At 46.8% G+C, this 18,811-nt stretch overlaps 8 protein-coding genes across 8 annotated transcripts; 6 read left to right on the top strand and 2 right to left on the bottom strand.

Annotated features, from left to right (window-relative positions):
- Window positions 1–23: 23 nt before the first annotated feature.
- FOMMEDRAFT_16822 (SEP-domain-containing protein) lies at window positions 24–862 on the bottom strand. The gene is made up of 3 exons (XM_007262360.1): window positions 687–862; window positions 369–626; window positions 24–306 (listed from the first exon to the last, which is right to left on the bottom strand). The coding sequence occupies exons 1-3, from the start codon at window positions 740–742 to the stop codon at window positions 189–191; spliced, it is 432 nt and encodes a 143-aa protein (XP_007262422.1). The 5' UTR covers window positions 743–862; the 3' UTR covers window positions 24–188.
- A 439-nt stretch (window positions 863–1,301) lies between these two features.
- On the top strand, window positions 1,302–2,016 carry FOMMEDRAFT_138256 (uncharacterized protein). Its single transcript, XM_007262359.1, has one exon. It carries the CDS (start codon window positions 1,456–1,458, stop codon window positions 1,906–1,908), a length of 453 nt encoding a protein of 150 aa, XP_007262421.1. The 5' UTR covers window positions 1,302–1,455; the 3' UTR covers window positions 1,909–2,016.
- On the top strand, window positions 1,985–4,290 carry FOMMEDRAFT_74012 (allantoate permease; the record flags this gene model as incomplete). Its single annotated transcript, XM_007262358.1, has 10 exons — window positions 1,985–2,344; window positions 2,402–2,450; window positions 2,574–2,671; window positions 2,724–2,766; window positions 2,825–2,941; window positions 3,003–3,156; window positions 3,222–3,461; window positions 3,525–3,593; window positions 3,655–3,850; window positions 3,910–4,290. The coding sequence occupies 10 exons, from the start codon at window positions 1,985–1,987 to the stop codon at window positions 4,288–4,290; spliced, it is 1,707 nt and encodes a 568-aa protein (XP_007262420.1).
- Window positions 4,291–4,556: 266 nt separating this feature from the next.
- On the bottom strand, window positions 4,557–6,059 carry FOMMEDRAFT_144337 (transaldolase). Its single transcript, XM_007262357.1, has 8 exons — window positions 5,971–6,059; window positions 5,837–5,859; window positions 5,637–5,777; window positions 5,458–5,559; window positions 5,176–5,388; window positions 4,972–5,112; window positions 4,874–4,914; window positions 4,557–4,811 (listed from the first exon to the last, which is right to left on the bottom strand). The coding sequence occupies exons 1-8, from the start codon at window positions 6,038–6,040 to the stop codon at window positions 4,565–4,567; spliced, it is 978 nt and encodes a 325-aa protein (XP_007262419.1). The 5' UTR covers window positions 6,041–6,059; the 3' UTR covers window positions 4,557–4,564.
- A 145-nt stretch (window positions 6,060–6,204) lies between these two features.
- FOMMEDRAFT_138253 (uncharacterized protein) lies at window positions 6,205–6,885 on the top strand. The gene is made up of 2 exons (XM_007262356.1): window positions 6,205–6,788; window positions 6,847–6,885. The coding sequence occupies exon 1, from the start codon at window positions 6,423–6,425 to the stop codon at window positions 6,621–6,623; it is 201 nt and encodes a 66-aa protein (XP_007262418.1). The 5' UTR covers window positions 6,205–6,422; the 3' UTR covers window positions 6,624–6,788; window positions 6,847–6,885.
- An 815-nt stretch (window positions 6,886–7,700) lies between these two features.
- FOMMEDRAFT_151331 (uncharacterized protein) lies at window positions 7,701–8,619 on the top strand (the record flags this gene model as incomplete). Its single annotated transcript, XM_007262355.1, has 2 exons — window positions 7,701–8,239; window positions 8,343–8,619. The coding sequence occupies 2 exons, from the start codon at window positions 7,701–7,703 to the stop codon at window positions 8,617–8,619; spliced, it is 816 nt and encodes a 271-aa protein (XP_007262417.1).
- Window positions 8,620–9,084: 465 nt separating this feature from the next.
- FOMMEDRAFT_72736 (glycyl-tRNA synthetase) lies at window positions 9,085–11,816 on the top strand (the record flags this gene model as incomplete). The annotated part of the gene is made up of 9 exons (XM_007262354.1): window positions 9,085–9,582; window positions 9,750–9,895; window positions 9,951–10,682; window positions 10,754–10,839; window positions 10,920–11,029; window positions 11,119–11,212; window positions 11,382–11,504; window positions 11,577–11,604; window positions 11,675–11,816. 9 exons carry the CDS (start codon window positions 9,085–9,087, stop codon window positions 11,814–11,816), a joined length of 1,959 nt encoding a protein of 652 aa, XP_007262416.1.
- A 2,957-nt stretch (window positions 11,817–14,773) lies between these two features.
- FOMMEDRAFT_151329 (uncharacterized protein) lies at window positions 14,774–16,497 on the top strand (the record flags this gene model as incomplete). The annotated part of the gene is made up of 5 exons (XM_007262353.1): window positions 14,774–14,871; window positions 14,943–14,992; window positions 15,058–15,255; window positions 15,873–16,026; window positions 16,077–16,497. 5 exons carry the CDS (start codon window positions 14,774–14,776, stop codon window positions 16,495–16,497), a joined length of 921 nt encoding a protein of 306 aa, XP_007262415.1.
- Between the last annotated feature and the right edge of the window lie 2,314 nt (window positions 16,498–18,811).

Below are 18,811 nucleotides of genomic sequence, written 5' to 3'. Positions count from 1 at the left end.
GGAAAGGAGCACCTTTTTGGACAGGTATGACCCTATGGTCTCTATCAGCATCTTTCTAAGTCCTATGCTCAAATCACTCTCCACAAAATATATGAGTTACTTCCTAATCCTAAACTTATCCCAGCCTATCCCCAAACTCATGCCTAAACCTACTTGGGGACAGAGTCCCACACTCATTAACATCACGCTCAGTTCTGGACTGCACCTCTACAGTCAGGTACAGTATAGTCTTCTTGCATGCGGCGAACCACGTGAAGTTCGACGAGCTGTCCGTTAATGACATTCAAGAGATCGGCTGGTGCCTGCCTGGATATACCAGAATATATTTTAGAATATAGTCTATGCTGTCCAATGAGACTGGATTTTACCCTTGGTTAAGCATATGGAGGATCTTTGCATTAGCAGGATCATTGTAGTTCAGGAGCGGTCCGTCCATGAAACTGAAACCATTGCGCCAAAACGTAACGTGGCGCATTGCGGCCTCCTCTGTTAGAGGTTGCTCAGTAGCAGCATTAGGATTGGGGACAGATTGGCTCTCGACTTCGTCATTGTCAGGCGTGTGAACAGAACCATTGAACGCAGAGCCTGATGCAGGTCCTTCAGATGCACTAGATGGGAGCCCAGCACTGATATGGGGCATGCTTATGTGAGGAATAAGCCAAGTGGATAAGTGAGTGAAGACTGACTCTGTGGCCTTTTCGGAAGGCTTCTGACTATGTCGGCGCCTGATGTATTGGCCCATCACCTCTGCGTTTCGGATTTTGAACAGCGGAAACTTAAGTAAGTAAGGGCGTTCATGAATGAAGACACAAGATTCAGACAAGCCTTCTCTTGCCACCAGTGAACTAGGTCTGGTCTTCCCTTCCATCTCCTCGCCTTTGTTATCACTGTTCTCTGGCCCCTGGACAAACAGGGCGTTTTGGTCTTCCAGACTTCCACTCACTGAACCAAGATCACTGAACGTTGCAAAGTACAAACGATTTTTATTTCTCGTCGACACGCTTGAGGTATTGTCACACACCATCACGCCGTGGGTCGCGATCTTTTTTGATGATTTAATAAAAACAATTATTCTATTTTCGCTTACAGTGATAGCTGAAAGAGCAAAAAAGAAAAGGCTATTAGTAATTGCCGCTATTACTGTGGCACACAGTACTCTAGAGTGTCATGTGGTACCCGAATGTACTGGATCACGTGCGAAGCATTTCGTGTCGTGTGACTCGTGTCGCGTCATCCCGGCTCTGTTTGACGAATTTCACCTTTCTCTCTCTTTAACCTTTATCCTCGTCCCGGCAAACCGACGGAACGGCAATTCGATCCCACCTAGCCAGGATATACTGTGGGAGCAAGACGAAATAGCAAACAGGCGCTCAATCACTACCTTGCTTTTGTATCGCCCAATATGTCGCAGCGCAAACCAGGCAATCTCAAGGTGTAACAAAGCTACGAAACTATATGTCCTATTTCCCGTGTACTTACTGTGTACTGTGGTTGCTCCTCATGGTAACAGGCTATCGGTCAAAGCCGTTACGTATTATTCAGTCTCATTGTCTTGATCCAGCTCGAAAAACCCGAATTCGTCGAATTTTTAACGTTTCAAATATTCTTAATTTACTGTACTCCCCTCCGATAAGAAGACTCTTTCACTGGGATAAATCAAAGCCAATGTATGGTGGCTACCGTCAGGAGTGCTATTGCGCGATTCACGCCAGCGTCTGCGTGCTCTTATCCACAGGCTATTCCTTGTGCTTGAATACTTCTTTACCATATGTATACGAATGCCGGCCTGTCTTAGCGACTGTGCCGTGCCTGTTCTTATTATCCGCTTCCGTTGGACTTGCTGCCAATGGCAGAATATGGCGTATCAGGGACAATTTGCTGGATATCCAGCTATCAAATGCTCCTTAGCTCTACTTAAGTGTCTCTGCATCTCAGTTGTCCTACTATCCCTCCCACCAGTTATCTACACCTCTCTTAATCCACCATGACCCTAATCCAGGACGGCGCGACCGTTACTCCCGCAGACCAACCGCGCCGTTCCTCGCCGTTCTCCTCTAGTATTAATTCCATTTCTAAAGATGAGCTGTACTCGGCTACAAAGACATCAAGTGGGGACTCCGTTCGTGTAGATGACGGTTTACAGGATCCTATTGACGAGAAACCCCGCTTTATGGACGTTATTTTCCGTCGCAAGCATCTCCAGCCTGCGGACCTCGGTAGTATTGCGACGCGCCGAAGTGTATTTGATGATCCGGTTCTGGCGAAGCATTACTGGCCGACAGAGAAATACGAAAACTTGCATCGATTTGATCCTGATGCGCGTTGGACTTTTGCTGAAGAACGTGTATGCCCTACATTGTTATTGTTCCCCGTATATGAACGGTAATAGCGTTTTCTGCAGGCAGTTGTCAGAAAGATCGACTGGAGAGTCATGCTTTGGGCTGCAATCAGTTTTTCAGCTGTAAGCTTTAATACTTATCATCAGATACCATTCTCGAGCCTGAGTTACTCTGTTCAGCTCAATCTGGATCGTAATAACCTTTCCCAAGCAAACACGGACAATATCCTTGGAGACCTACGCATGACCACAAATGACTATAATTTGGGGAATTCGCTATTCAGGCTCTCCTTCCTAGCTGCGGAGTTACCCTCTCAACTTGTTTCCAAACGCGTACGATTCTCTTGCTACCAATCGCGACGCGTTAAAAGTAACCCATTCCCAGCTTGGCCCTGATCGCTGGATTCCAATGCAGATGTGCATGTGGTGTATGTCCTCATCCCACTACCTGTGAATGACAGTCCCTGAGCCTCATCGTTGGACTAGCTATCGTCACCATGGGTCAATTCTTCTTGACAGGGAGAGCAAGCTTTCTCGCCTGCCGGGCGCTTCTTGGATTCATTCAAGGCGGATTTATCCCGGACTTGATTCTTTACCTCTCTTGTGAATCCTCTACGTATCCGTTGTCACTGACCACTCTACTAACAACGTGCTTGTCACCCAGATTACTACACTAAGACAGAACTCCCAATCCGACTTTCACTGTTCTGGATGTCATCAAATCTCTGCTCGATAGCTGCAAGTTTCCTTGCCTATGGTGTTCTGCACTTGCGTGGACACCTTGGGAAAGCAGGTTGGCGATGGCTGTTCCTGGTCGAGTACATATCATCCTTTCTTCATCGATTTCGAGATCTTTGATATTATATTGACTGAAGAATAACAGGGGTTCGATCACACTTGCCATTGCCATAAGCACCTTTTTCATGATGCCACCTTCGCCAACGCAGAGCCGCACGTGGTTTCGTCCGAATGGCTGGTTTACCGAGCGAGAGGAAACAATTATCGTTTCACGTATCCTACGAGACGACCCGACAAAAGGTGACATGCATAATCGAGAGGGTCTGTCGCTTAAACGCCTCTGGATGGCCGTTTGTGACTATGATCTATGGCCGGTGTACATCCTGTACGTTCAGAATCTGCAATCGGATTAATTTCCGTTCGCTGACAATCCATTCCTCTTGTTCAGTGGACTGACGTTCGGCATTCCAGTAGCGCCACCTAATGCATATCTCACGCTCTCTCTGCGGAACCTAGGGTGTGCAAAAATTCTCCTCCTGCAACTCCAATTTGTTTAACGATGCCAATATTCTACCAAGGTTCGGCACGTTTGAGACCAATCTGCTAGTGATTCCCTCAACAGTGCTTGGCTTGATTAGCATGTTTCTTGTTACACTCCTCTCTGAGGCAGTAAATGACCGTGCGCGTGTCTCAATGCTGGAGGACCTTTGGGCTTTACCATTCCTTATCGCGATATATTGTCTTCCTGAGAATCCAAGTCCTTGGTTATTCTACGTAATTATCATTCCTATTCGTATCGACGAAACGATGTCCAGTATTAATGCATTTCACAGGGCCTAGCAACAGCGCTCCTAGCCTATCCATATACACATCCAATCCAAGTTGGCTGGTGTTCACGTAACAGCGGCGCAGTTGCCAGCCGAACTGTCAATGCCTCACTCTACAACATGTTCGTTCAGGCATCAGCAATCATCTCAGCCAATATCTATCGCGCTGATGACGCACCACGGTACCATCGAGGTAATCGTATATTGATCACCATTAGTGCAGTGAATCTGTGCGTTCTGTATCCCGGCACGAAGTTGTATTATATGTGGAGGAATAGACAGAGGGAGAGGGTGTGGGATAAGATGACGCCTAAAGAGCAGTCGCATTATTTGGCAATGACGAAGGATGTTGGAAATCGGAGGTTGGATTTCAGGTTTGCACATTGATGTCGTAGGATTCAAGAGTGTCATAGCTTGGTGTCCAAAGTAGTTCTGAGCCGATGGCTTTTCTACGCGCTTCAAAAGTTTGCAAGGATGATGAATTGTAAACAGTAAGTAGCACATGAAATTATTCGTATTGTTTTCAGCCTCGCTACATGGAATCGCTCCGAAACTATACTTAGCGTTCTATTGGTTTGCATTTATGCATGCACCCAGCGATACAAGAATTCGCGTTCTACAATTACGCCTCACCAGACTGCCATCGTTTTGGCGTTAGCACTTAGGCAGACAGCTTCTCGCGCAGAAGTTTCCTCAACGTCACCGCATCATCCGCAAACTTCTTGATACCTTCATGGAGCTTATCAAACGCCATCTGTTCCTGCAGTAACTCCCAGCGGAACTCAGGTTCGTTGTCGATGAAGGAAACTTTAGGGATCGGGTTTGCCTGTGCAGCTTGTGCAGCGTCAAGTTTCTTTGGTACAGGGTCCGTTGAATTCTTAAGTTCTTCGAGGAGAGCGGGTGCGATACTGGAATACGATAGGAACGAGACGTTAATGAAAAAAATGGGGCGACTGGAACATATACGTACGTGAGGAAGTCAATACCAGCGAGGGACTTGATCTCGCCACTCTACGGGACGAAGTCAGACATACAACCAGTATAAATGAATAAAAAGATGGTACGTACGTTACGGAACGAAGCACCCATGACGATGGTTTTGTATCCGTGCTGCTTGTAGTAGTTGAAAATGCGCTTGACGGACTGGACACCAGGGTCGTCGTCACCCTCGTAGTTCTTTCCAGTACTCTTCTTATACCAGTCAAGGATCTACGAAATCAACGGTGTTCAGAGCTGAACACTACAGATTGTCATAAAGATATAAATACTCACACGTCCTACGAAGGGAGAGATTAGGGTAACACCAGCCTCAGCGCACGCAACAGCCTGGCAGAAACCAAAGAGTAGTGTCAAGTTGCAGTGAATGCCGTCGTTCTGTTCAAGCTCGCGAGCAGCTTGGATACCCTCCCATGTCGATGCGATCTTAATGAGGATACGGTCCTTCTTGATGCCAACGGATTCGTAAAGAGCAATAAGTTCCTTGGCCTAGGGCGTCGAAGTGACGGCCGCATGAGATTTACACGCATTAATCAAAGGACTCGACGGATCTCATACCTTCGCCTTGGTAGCCTCCTTGTCAAAGGATAGACGAGCATCAACCTCTGTTGAAACACGACCAGGGATAATAGCGAGGATCTCCTTGCCAAATTCGACAAGCTGTTGGGGAGGGGGGACCATTTCAGTTAGTGGTCCGTGATGATGTAACGCCAACGATGGGAAGTGGATAAACGCACCAATCGATCGAGTGCAGCTTCGACCTGGTTATCGAGGCTTCCGCCCTTCTGTTTTGCAGCATTAATGGCGGTATCGATCAGGCGAGAATAACCAGGCTTGTTGGCCGCTGCGAGAATGAGCGATGGGTTGGTCGTGGCATCCTATCGTTCAACGTCATCTTAGTATAACTGACTACGACCCTACGCAAATGGATGTATACCTGTGGCTTGTATACATCGATAGCTGTTGGAATAAGAGCATGGTCAGCATCACTGTGGTAACATATCTCGAGTGCCGCAAGCGGAGAACTCGTTGCGAGGTGACTATATGCTATCAGAAAGCAGGACAACTCACACTCAAAGTCACCCGAATCTGAGACGACAACAGTCCCAGTCTGTTTGAGCTGGTCGAGGGAGGTCGACATTTTGGATCAGTGGTGGTGGTAGTCAAAAGTGAAGAGAGAGATGAGAGTGAAAGTCGTGAGCGGTCGGGGCGAGTAAGTTATCGGATTCGTCATGTCACGTGGGAGCACGGGTTAGATGTGGTAACTACGGCTCATCTCTCGCCCTAACACTGACCGTGCGTCGGCTTGTCGGCCTTATCCATTCCCACACGTTTCATTCCACCCTCTAACGTCAGAGTTGCGTTCAATCAACGCCGGTGCTTCATCTCTGCCCAATTAAGTATCAGACGGGGTTCCACAGCCATGGGATATCGCTCTCAGAGTTATATCGCATTAAGACAGTTGCTGACTTTTATGGGAAACATCTTATAAAGATGACACGGTGGTAAATCTCTCGGGAGCGATGGGGAGCCGTTCCGTGGCGACTTGCCAAGCAAAGAGAGGCGATACTGAACAGCCAGCCAGTTATGTGACACGAGGTCCCAACTCCCAAGGAGGACACAGCTACAACACCTTTCGTGGATTTAGGATCTCACAAGGTCTTATAAAGGTTTTCCTAGATTTAAACGGCAAGAATAGCTCCCCTACTATCTCCTTGCGTTGATTTCGACGTTTTTGCTACCTTCTAATTCCAGATTCTACAGTATAAATTACTCTCAAACACCACTGAATACATCCTCTAAGACTGGTCCTCGGAGCCCAAAGGACGTTTCTCATCTTTTCGAGACTGACCGATTAAGATGCACAACTGTTACTGTGCTGTACCTTCGTGAGTATCTTCCATTCTCATTCCTGGAACAAGTTTGAAATCCTTTATATTGTATCAGATTATCTTATGGTGCACATTAACACGCATTCCAATTACTTCCCCCAATTTGGGCGTGGTATTACAGGAGATTGATGTGTAAAAGAATTCATACATTCAATTTGCAACGCAAAGCACTGTGCAACCCCTTTCTTCGGTGGAAATTCCTACAGTCGTTCTGGGACAACATCGTCGACCAAACGTCAAGGAACTGAACAGACAATCTAACATCTCAAATTATGAATTTATCTGCAGGAAGCGATTTGACAGGTATACACAATACCAAAATGTACTGATGACCTCACCGTCTGCCTTCGTTATACTTCTTGTGAAGTAATGTTTTAAAAAATAAATATAAATAAATAAATTTGGTTCAGTAGCTTGCAAGGTAAAGCTCACTTAACCGGTCATTGTAAAATCATCTTTGTTTGAGAAGCTCTTTAACAGATAACTATGAATTAGTTTTAGATTTTTGAGGTATCATTCTCAGAATTGATTAGAATTCTTTTATTTGCTATTTTGATCCTGATCCACTCCTATCGTTTAAAACTTGAGTAATAGCATGAGTATGAATCTTATGTATATAATACTATATATCCATGTCCTAGAGTCACCTTTAAGAAAGTGTTTGTCGGAAATCACACTGCAATCAGTAACAGTTCAAGCAACCAAATTGTTTGAGCTCTCCGCCCAAACCCGATCTGATTCTTTAGCACTGCATCTGCATCTGCTGTCGAAAGTGAAGACCTCCAGTGCAATCCTCTGATCAAGCGTCGCGAACCTTACTTTTATCCTCAACTCCTACATTGTCAATACCGCACAGTCGGCCACGTCGTCTACTTCGAAGTTCGAAACGCTTGAAGCGAGTCAAATTAGATGGGATTGAGCAAGATTGCTCCAACTGCTCAACCAGAACCAGTTACCTCGTTGGTTACCCCTGAGGATCTACCAGCACTCGTCGAAGCCGAGCTACTTACTTTTACCGGGATAAACACGAGAGATGCACTTGCCCGACGAATACATCCGTTTCGCGCAGACTTAGTGCGGAAAGGCATTCCTGTGCGCCGCTGGCCAGATTTCGAGTCAACACTTCGAAAGTACGACGAGTTGCTGAAAAACGAGGCGGTGGTGATGATCAAGGCTGAAATTAAGCAGGACTCGGAGAATGAGAATCGGAACGTTCCTATAGGGATGGCGTATTTGAGGCTACCGAAAAGCAAACAATCCTTCTCTGGTCCAAAAGGCGCGAAGGAAACTGCGTTAGAAATACATAAGAAATATGTGAAACCGACGCTCAAAGGATTATCGACGTTGATATCAGGCTCCGAAGCCGACGGCACGGATTATACGTTTTGGAGGATGTTCGTAAAGGAAGTCATTCGAGGACGCAAAGAATTGGAAAACGACACAGGAGAGTCTATATCTCTCTGTACGTATAAATATCATTCATGCTACTAGTATCTTGAAGCTAACTACTCTTGATGGTGCTGCTTCAAATATTGAACCAACGACATAAAGTGAACTCTTGTTCGTCCACCCTGCGTACCGAGGTATCGGAGCTGGCGGTGCTCTCCTCCGTCACTGCATCGAACTATCCAAGAAACTTGGTCCAGACTCAACTAAAGGTATTCCAATGTTACTCGAATCGACACTTGATGCTACGCCGATGTACATTCGTTCCGGATTCCGCGAGTTTCTACGCGGTCGGGTTGCGTATGGCGGAGAGATGTACGATTGGCCTGTCATGTTACTGGAGCCGGACGACGAGAGTGCCGATGGGAGCATGGAGAGTTGAGATGTGACTTTTGAGACTCGGTATACTATGTACATTTCCTTGGATTATATCTGTCATATCTGTCCAGACGGAAGATGTGAATCTTGAAGGCACGGCCAAAAAGGAAAGTTTTCTGTCCTCAAAGTTCATACATAGTTTTTGAGTGACATACACTTAAACAAGGACCAGTTCTAGTACAGCTAGGTCCATATATCCAGCCTGAGATGATAAGATGCGTGAAGAAAGTATTTTGTGAGACTTGTATTTTATTCTGTTTTCTCTGTCTGGAATAAATTCGGCAAAATGCGGATGATCGACGAGATACGAAGCCAGTACAGTAAATAAATTCTCGGTTTGGTTGTCCGTCCGTGACTCGAGCGCATGCAGCATCGTATATCCTTTCCTTCCCTCTGTCGTCCACGACTAGCAGCAAGCCAACGCATATCTAACTTTCGTTCTTGTCTACGGCGGTATACTCACTTTGATATGGCAGCGACAACCGTAAACAAAACGGCGCATCCATTTGACAAGACGCGTCTCGATGCGCTTCTCAATAGACGCTTCTTCTATGCACCTGCTTTCGAAATATACGGTGGCGTGGCCGGTCTATACGACTACGGCCCACCAGGCTCTGCTTTACAGGCAAATATAATCGCAGAATGGCGTCGGCATTTCATCGTAGAGGAACACATGCTAGAGCTTGATACTACTATTATGACTCCCGCTCCCGTCTTCGAGACGTCTGGACATGTTGCACGTTTTGCCGATTGGATGGTTAAAGATACGAAAACCGGAGATGTTCTGCGGGCAGACCATCTTGTAAAGGCTGTTCTTGAGGCACGTTTGGTGGGTGACAAGGAGGCGCGTGGGCAAGTTGCTGGTCCAGTCAAGGAAGATGACAAGAAGAGGAAAAAGAAGATCAAGACGACAGCTGTAAAACTTGAGGACGCTGTGGTAAAGGAGTACGAGAGCATTCTTGCCCAGGTGAGTACGATGCTTTGCTTTTCGAAGCATGAAAGTTGTGTACACGTGCTTCTGGAATTGTCATTTCCCAACAATTTTGCTGGTGTTTACTACCATTGTTTCCAACCTCCCAATTCTGTCATAACATTCCGTTGGATTCGTAAGAAGTCTAATAATACTGCTTCCAGTTGGATAATTATTCTGGTCCCGAGCTCGGTCAACTATGTCGACAACATAACATCACCAATCCCGACACTGGCAATGAAGTCGGTGAACCCCAGCAGTTCAACCTCATGTTTGCCAGCAGTATTGGTCCTACAGGACAACACCCTGGGTGAGTCTATGTCTTTATCTTGCTCCACAATTCGCATTAACAGCATTTTGGTCAGCTATCTTCGGCCTGAAACCGCGCAAGGCCACTTCCTAAACTTCTCTCGCCTCCTGGAGTTCAACAATGGCCGTGTCCCCTTCGCGTCCGCGCATATCGGCAAATCTTTCCGAAACGAGATCTCCCCGCGAGCTGGATTGTTGCGTGTGCGCGAGTTCACAATGGCCGAGATCGAGCATTACGTTGATCCCGAGGACAAAAGGCATGAACGCTTCTCGGATGTGCGTGACGTCAAGCTTGCTTTATTGGACAGGGCTGTACAAGCAAGTGGCCGAACAGACCTAACACACATGACGGTCGATGAAGCAGTCGCAAGCGGCGTAATTGCGAACGAGACTCTCGGCTATTTCCTTGCGCGAGTGCAGCTCTTCCTACTCAAGATCGGCATAGACCCAGCGCGCCTGCGCTTCCGGCAGCATATGGCGAATGAGATGGCGCATTATGCGACAGACTGTTGGGATGCGGAGATCCATAACGCTACGGGCTGGACAGAATGTGTGGGTTGTGCGGATCGTGCGGCGTATGATCTTTCTGTTCACTCGGCGAAGACTGGCCATCCGCTTGTCGTACGCCAGGCTTTGAAAGTACCTATCGTGACCGAGAAACTCGTACCGGAGTTCAATAAGAAGAACTTCGGGAAGACATTCGGTCGCGACTCCGCTGCCATCCAGAAGGCTATCAGTGACCTGACCGAAGAAGGTTTGGCGAAAATACAGGGAGAACTCGCGCAAGGGTAAGTGTGTTGCGCTGCTAGTCGGATAAAGTGGGAATTTCCCCTGAATTTTATGTCCGCTTATGGTGCAGTTCGACCGTCATATCGGCGGACGGCAAGGAGTTCACTCTCATACCGGATCATCTGGTAATCGAGCGCAAGACAATTAAGCAATCAAGTGAGCGATGACGATTGTTCAACTTCACCGAGAGTGCGTCTGCTGACTGCTGATCCCAACTAACTCGCCTATCTTCCCAGTTCGAGAGTTCACCCCGAACGTCATTGAACCATCTTTCGGTCTGGGCCGTATACTGTACATCCTCCTCGAGCACAGCTTCTGGAGCCGTGAACAAGATGTTGAACGCGGAGTACGTCTAATCTTCCTCCCACACACTTCATTAAGTGGCGTTTGAAGCGGTCGTGTGATTGACTTTCTGTAACGCAACCACTATTCTAGGTCCTGTCGCTTCCTCCTATCATTGCCCCAACGAAGGTGCTCATCGTCCCGCTGAGTGCCAGAGAAGAGTTTGACCCGCTCGTTCGGGAAGTCTGTGAGTCACATTCTCCTTTTGCATCGTCATAGCTCATCTGCTAATTCCAAATGGCCAACTTTCTTCCTTCCCTCCCGTTTCTTGCTCTTCATTAATGACAATTCCGCCGGTTCCGGATTTCGGTGACACTATGTGATCTCTTATGACGCCACGTGACGACGTCCGATAGCTCTGAAACTTCGCAAGGCCGGTGTCTACTCACGCGTTGATGATTCCAACACTTCCATCGGAAAGCGCTACGCTCGTAATGACGAGTTGGGCACTCCGTTTGGCCTGACTCTAGACTTCGCATGTACGCACATGACCTTCCTCATGCACGAAAAGTCAGAAGGCTAATTTTTTTACGTTCGCTTCCATTTTATAGCCGTGCAGAAACGGACCATGACATTGCGGTGGGTATCTTTTCTTCATTTGCTTTTCAGGGGGTTTCTTCGTACTGATGCCATTATTTCTCAAATGTAGTGAACGTGACACAACAGGACAATTAATCGGTGACATCGACCAAGTCATCTCAGTTGTTACTGATTTGGTACAGGGGAACATAACGTGGGCCGACGCATGCCAGATTCTACCCGCATACGGCGGCGTTCAGGCTGTAGAATGAAACTCAAAATCCTTCTTCGTTCATACAACCGTAAGTTCTATTCTCTTTCCTTCTTATCTTTTCGACGAAAACTTTTTATGCGGAGCCGATGTTGATAAGTCGGATGTGACCAGGACATATATTAAACGGCAATCTGTGAAAGATAGAAAACGAGTGCAGTACGGCATTCCGATTTGTTATTGGCCCTCGGGAAAGCTGATGCGTTGAAGTTCTTGGTGAGAGCGAAGCAGAGGGATACTTCTCATTTTTTCGTTCTAGTGATTCATAACCAGCGGCAGTGGCAACATCGGTCAAAGAATAGACTTGTATACAGCAGCAGCAACAGCGATAACTTAAAGCTTAAAGCACTATCTCTTCCGTGTTGGGATGTCACCAAGAAACCAACCAAACAATGCTTTTCCTGAGCAAATACACAGTTCGGAACCTAAGAATCACTCTGATCCGCCACATGAGCAACAACTAAAAATTAGAGCTCGTAAGGGTAGATGCTCCGAAGTGCATAGACCGGGAAACCATTCAACAAAAATCACACAAAGATCGATTTCAAGCTTCCAGGTCCTAGAAGAACGGAACCATCATCAAGCAAAGGGCCTAGGCGTACCGAGCGGTCGACTTTATGCACAAACATCCCACACATATGCATGCCGAGCTAAACAAGTTTTCTTCATCTGACCATGCCGAGCGCGGTGACTCACTCTACTATAATATACATTTCCATTTGCGAAGCTGCACTTGAGCTTACTTGCCCCTGTGGGTGCAAATGTGTGAACATACGACGGAGATACGTTGCCCGATCATCAGCTTGATCAGTAGTGAATTTACCGTCCGGGCAGATTTCATGGCACTAGCCGAGTAAGTGCAAAGGTCGTGCCTAGTTATAATGGAATAGCGTAAGCAACACCGAGCTAAGGATCAGCCATTGTGTTAATGTTTAGGCCGAGTACAAGTCCCGGAGTCGGCGACAGGAGGTGAAGAGTGGTGAGACGGCCAACTCGGCGTAACGGAAGTCTCAACGACGCATAAGCTACTTAGACTCACCACGTTCCCGATAAGAAGAGATCTAGAGAAAGTAATTGACGTTTACACACGTTACAAATCACTTGGTTACTAAATACAGAAATATTTGTATAAATAGTAATCGAACTGCCTAATAACACGCAAGCCCCAGCTTACTATTTGGCTTGCGCCGATGAACTGGTCAGGAACTGCCGGACGGAGAAGAAAACTAAACGGGTGAGTATTTATTGATCAAAATCGGTACACTCGGTAAGTCGTGAACTGCACCAGAATTACACTAGAAGTGGAACCATGGTGGCAGGGTTGCACTTAGTCCAACTGAAACCACTTACTTATCTCTCTCATAATCTCAATTGACCTATGTAAATAGAATATGATATATTCATGGTTTGTATTGTATTGTATTACATGTCAATCGGAGACCGCTCGTGGCCTCCGAGGACTCGATATTCGTCTTAATGCATGCGCACCGATACTTTCTTTCCCTCCTGAGACCTGACACATTCGACGCAACGGAACTAGAACACGTGTAGTTCACCTGACCGAGATGCACTCAATTGAGACTTGACTCTACAGCTCACTATTTTTCTGAGACTCAGTTCTCCACTGTTCTGTATTATGACATTCCTATCGAGCTGTATGAGCAGCGCCTAGCAAGTGTTGTCTATTTTAATACCAATACTTATCTCGGTTCAGGTTATCCACGATCAATGCAGATAGTGCCTGACGTTTTGTCATCCCATATAGGAGATTAGAAAGAACCCAAGGAAAACGTGTCTAGTACTAGCAGTCTGCAAGTGTTCCAGGTGTACCGATGGTTGTACACAAAAGACATAGCAAACACCATCAACTATCCCACGCCGCGGATCGAGTTCGGTGAAGCATCGGAGGGCCATCAAAACAGCCAAGTTAACCAAAAGGAAAGAAATCCCACCATCCCCATCGTTTCAATCCTTTCGTCAGAGCTAACTAAGCCTACTTTAAAATCCTCAGCAACGTGTTTTCACACATAACTAGAGTCCATAGCATCCATACCCGAGCCTGGCCAAGATAGCGTTCGGCGGCTTGTACTTTGATCCTTTCCCTACACATCGAGGTTAAAGATTCCGCGAAATATATAGCTGATCGCTTCCCTTTCATGATTCAGTCCGGCCCGTCGTCTGTAAATCCTCATGGTTAAGAATTATCCAACTCCCCGCATAGTTAGCTTGGAATCACGGAAGATGTAAATGTTTGATGTTGGTCGCCAGCTTCTGGAGAACGGACCGTGTGAGGCTGGGCTGACTACGACTCAAAGCGGCTAAATGTAAAGAATAAAAAAAGCAAGGCAGAAAGCAATGTATAGAATGCAACAACATCCTCAGAACACATTCCCTTGCTATTCACTGGCTAGAACATAATTTTCAGCCGAGGAGTTGTGCAAGCATTTGAGATCAGATACAATGACATTTTGTTGCCATCTGGACTGCAAAGTTATTTCTCTTGATTAATACCGATCACCCTGCACGAGCTTGACGCAGTTAGCCAGACACAAACAAAAATACCGGCGGGGATAGACGATACCCTCGGGAATGGCTCTTCTCAATCGCCTCTAGCTTCTTGCAACCCCAAGGAAGACAATCCGCTTCGTAGCCGTGTAATTGACCCCAACAATTAGTATCCAGACCTTGCAATCGTCCTTACCTCTGCACACAATCCCAGGACAATGGACTCCTTGAAGTGCAATAATGCAGAAGAGTAATCCATTCACAGAAGAGCTTTTATGCCGCATGCGGGTGGAGTGACCACAGCCGGTCCGAAGTACCATCGTAACATATTACGTTTGGAGGGCCATAGGCTCTCAGAATCAGATAGCCCTCTGTGTTTCATCCTGCACACGGAAATCATCTTGCAAATAGTCAAGGCAATGTCAAGTACTTAGTATTGATTTCAGAACTATCATGACCGATTCTGAATCATGTTGGCATTGGGGCAATGGGGCGCCGTGGGGAGGATGCAAAGCTGGAGAGATATTTGCAATTTCCGAGGAGTCGCAACAGTAAATATTAAAAATTCTCCTCATTCTGTCCTTTTGAAAAGTTTCTGGCCAGTTACTTTTATGCGGAACAGGTGCTGCCTTTCGCGGGAGCAGAAACCCCTCGTTGGGCAAATACGGAATGGTGAATTGAGAAGATACAAGCAAAAGAAGATTGTTCCTAGAAACAGATTAAAGGGACTCTTGTAGAGGGCGGGAGTTATGAAACCGGACATCAAGCATGCGGAGGATGGGTCGAGACTCCTTATCCAGGGAACGATGACGAACGGGGCCATATTGCTAGGAAGCATCGAAGATACGAACAACGGATTTGGAGTACCAGTGTGATCGAGGTTTCATCAGGCAAGAGCCGAGGAGGCGGAGTGCACTTAGAATCGCCGGACGAACGTATGTATGCCTCGCGGAGACAAGCCACCGGGAAGCCAAAAGAGCGAGAAAGAGGGCTTGTACGGTGCTTATCGTAGGTAAAAACGCCGTTGAGTATCAAGAGCTTCCGTCTCCCTCCCTCCTACAAGTTGCTGGGATCAAGGAGAATTGAGGTCTAGAGCAGGTCATCCAGGTCAACGATGACACTACACACGCATATCCAGGTAGGCTTCGATCACCTGAGCTTCAAATGGAAGAATTTAGCGTGCAAGCATTGGCATGGCATGGACTACCACTAGTGTAAGAGTGCATATTGGTAAAGAAGAACTTGTCGGCCGAAACCGATGACGCTCACGATCAGCATTTGAGCGCATAGAACCTCCGAAGGAAGCACGGGATACAAACCGGATCAGGAAGTTTGTGGGGGAATGGTCATCAGGGCGAGGATTTGAATGGGACAAAATGAATTGACATACGGCGTGTGCCTTATATCCCTGTTTAAATGCATCAGTTTTTGTACGCTTGGCTTCATTTGTGTCACGGCATTCACTATTTTATTAATTTTTAACTTCGATATATAACGGGCGCGAAGAGAAATACGAAAACAGGACCAGCCAATGACGAATGACATTATAAAGCGACAGACACGGAACTAAATCTGGACGATGCATTTGGTCACGCGTATAACGGCGTGTACTTCTGCAGCACATCTCGCGATCCTTCCCCTGAGGGAGAGAAGTCCGCGGGCAGGTCAGGCGCCTGCAGTATCAAGATCAGCGAAGAGAGAAAACGGTAAAAGTGCAAACTCGGTAGAAAAGTGCCCGATTTGCACGCAATAATAGACGCATCCATACCGATACACTCGCAAATGAGTTCGTTCATATCAGCGGTCCAGCCAGGCATATTCATTCAGTTGAGACGAGTGGGGCTAGCCTGAGCAGAAGGAGATGCTCAGTTTGGACCTGGAAAACGCCACTGACGCGCGAAAAAAGCGGAGACAGGAGACGGCGTCCTCGGAAGTTTAAGATGAGATACAATTTGGGGAACGGCGATGATATAACGGCAGATAATGACGCATCCGCACGTAAGCCTCTGCATGATGACCAGCAGTCTCATCTTGTTCGTAATGGAAGCATTGAAAGAAAGGAGGTCATCCTGGTCATGGCTGATTTGCAAGAGGCGCAACCGTCGCGCGGCAAAGGGATGCATACGCGAGTCGCGCTTGTCACGGGCGCATATTGTCACGCTCGTGCCGAATCATGATATCGAATATGTATTCATAACTTGATATAAGTCATTAGGATAAGAGCTGACAATAATTGACTCGGAGGATCAGCGTAGCAATTTACATCTTCACCTACGTCTCCCGACTTGGTTCAGGTTGACCATCTTATCTAGGAGAACTACGCCAAATGGGAACTGATTATCATTAGGATCTCTTCCGGTTCTCTTCTAGCAGTGGGAGACCAAAAGCCACTATACATGCTCACACATGCCAGTAGAGACTCAGTACCCAATTGAACGGGCATGAGCTACAGAAAGTGAGGGTGATGATGTAAGTTTTACAACAGACTCCGAACATGCACCGACGAATTTACGTTTAGAGATGTGAACTGCGTCGACGGCGTCATTCAATGTTACACAGTGCTGTGAACACTCGTCATAATCCAGATCGCTCTCTCGCGGTCGCAGAAAACCATCCGGGTCATCGGCAAGAGTCTGAAGCGAATAAAGTGCGATTCCATCCAATCCCAGTGAGGCTTCGCGAAGGAGCAGGCAAAGGAGAAGATAGGGTAATAGCATATAGAAGTAGAATTTTAGACTCCGTTGCGTGCTGTGGGCATTTTCATTAATGATTGGGGGAGATTATGCGGAGCGCCGCAGTACGGTTCCGGTATCGCTCTAATGGAGGAATAGCCGAACATGCATGAGCAATGGCCCAGAAATCAGAGGTCCGTGGGCGTTAAATTATCCGCGAGTAACTGAATATCGAGCTTCGACAAGCTAAGGTGTAACATTAAGTAGTATCGTATCCCCTCAACAGTGCACGGCTTTCCGCAACGTATCATGAGTACTTTCCAATTTCTTGCCTTCGTCACGCATGCAATTTCATCTTATCGTGCAACGAGGCACCACGAGGTAACAATCTCCACTGTTCGAACCTATCGGTAAGCGTTGTCGCGGAGATCATTAAAAGATAATTACTCATTCCAACAGGGACCATATCTATGATTCTTTCTCACCCAATCAGAAGTCAAAACACCGTGTGAGATGCGGGTTGTGCAAAGTGACACGCACAAGGCGACGAAGAGCGGCATTCAGTAATAATCGCCTGGGGAACCTGTCATTTCCGAGCACCGAGCAGGGTTATACTGAATGGGATTCGCACTGGTTAATCCTCCCGAGAAGAAACACGATTCGCCCAGAGGATCAGCAAACACCCCAAAGTACAGCACCCGTTAGAACCATGTGTCCGTGGGTCCAAGGCAATTCAAATATTTATCCGTTCTTCCCAAGGTGTTAAAGCAGCGCTTTAAAGTGCTTAGAATAGCTAGCAGTCCTATGGACCATGTAGATAAGGCGGGAAATAGTATGTCAAGGTCTTTTGTGTCATTAAAAGGACAACAAGTGGCGTGCCGTTAAGAATTTCGTGCCTCGAACCTGGCAGAGACGAAGCGCAGTAACCAGAAGATAACCGCGTTATCCAGGGTGCACGCGTGAATAAACATGCCTGTTTACCCACGCAGGTATGAATGGTCGCCAAAAAATGGGCGAAACACAATGTCCGTCATCGCGTTATTCAGTGTCGGAAGGTGAGAGCAAAATAACGCAAACACCCGGCAAAAATAGCCGTTCATGAGCGATTGAGGCCGAAGACGTTCGTTTCCTTGATGTTCCATACGTAAAATTCCAGTTCGGAGCAATGGACGCGAACCTTGATCCATGCATATCCGACTCTTCGAAAGTAGCTGATAAGATCAACCTTGTGCTCGCACATATAAGGTGAATTCAATTAATTGGCAGGAGCACTTGCAGGACGGCAGGAAGATTTTGGGGTGTCTCGGCAAAGTAGCATGTACCTTAATAGATACCAAATGGAGATGAGATCTGCGCAACTGTCTGCAAGTGCGTGCAAGTGCTCGAACCCACTTGTTCGCACTTGCAGACGCGCGGAGTTTGAAAAAAAATAAACATTTGATTGCATACCGCAACGTAAATCCTTAAGAAGCATGAAATATACCAAGAAGCACGGTCATGTGACCACATAGGAAGAGCGCGTTAAGTGCATATACAGGCCGTTTTCTTGTATATCTTACGCTCTCCATTCTCCTTTCAAGATGCCTGGCTCTACTTATTACAGTAATAAATTTGCCATGAGCATGGGTGCTCTATCTACCCTGTGTATTCTGCATTTTGACACTGAATTCGACCTGCTCCTCGGCCTTCTTCTTGCATATGAAGCTCATCGTCTGCTCCTTCGTGCTCGCCCTTCATTTTGTGGCTCATACAGTGCATCCCACTCTGAGGATTTCCTCAATAACTTGCTGTTTGGTACTTCGGATTATATTTTCAAAGT

Source organism: Fomitiporia mediterranea, assembly GCF_000271605.1.
Source record: "Fomitiporia mediterranea MF3/22 unplaced genomic scaffold FOMMEscaffold_1, whole genome shotgun sequence".
Taxonomy (NCBI): domain Eukaryota; kingdom Fungi; phylum Basidiomycota; class Agaricomycetes; order Hymenochaetales; family Hymenochaetaceae; genus Fomitiporia; species Fomitiporia mediterranea.
This window is presented reverse-complemented; position numbering and strand designations above follow the sequence as displayed.

Coding starts and splice junctions, on each gene's coding strand:
- FOMMEDRAFT_16822 (XM_007262360.1), bottom strand. CDS start 742: ATGGGCCAATACATCAGGCGCCGACATAGTCAGAAGCCTTCCGAAAAG. Junction 627..686: donor CCTTCCGAAAAGGCCACAGA/GTCAGTCTTCAC, acceptor GCCCCATATCAG/TGCTGGGCTCCCATCTAGTG. Junction 307..368: donor CTCCATATGCTTAACCAAGG/GTAAAATCCAGT, acceptor TGGTATATCCAG/GCAGGCACCAGCCGATCTCT.
- FOMMEDRAFT_138256 (XM_007262359.1), top strand. CDS start 1,456: ATGTCCTATTTCCCGTGTACTTACTGTGTACTGTGGTTGCTCCTCATG.
- FOMMEDRAFT_144337 (XM_007262357.1), bottom strand. CDS start 6,040: ATGTCGACCTCCCTCGACCAGCTCAAACAGACTGGGACTGTTGTCGTC. Junction 5,778..5,836: donor TCGATGTATACAAGCCACAG/GTATACATCCAT, acceptor GTTGAACGATAG/GATGCCACGACCAACCCATC. Junction 5,389..5,457: donor AGGAGGCTACCAAGGCGAAG/GTATGAGATCCG, acceptor TCGACGCCCTAG/GCCAAGGAACTTATTGCTCT.
- FOMMEDRAFT_138253 (XM_007262356.1), top strand. CDS start 6,423: ATGGGGAGCCGTTCCGTGGCGACTTGCCAAGCAAAGAGAGGCGATACT.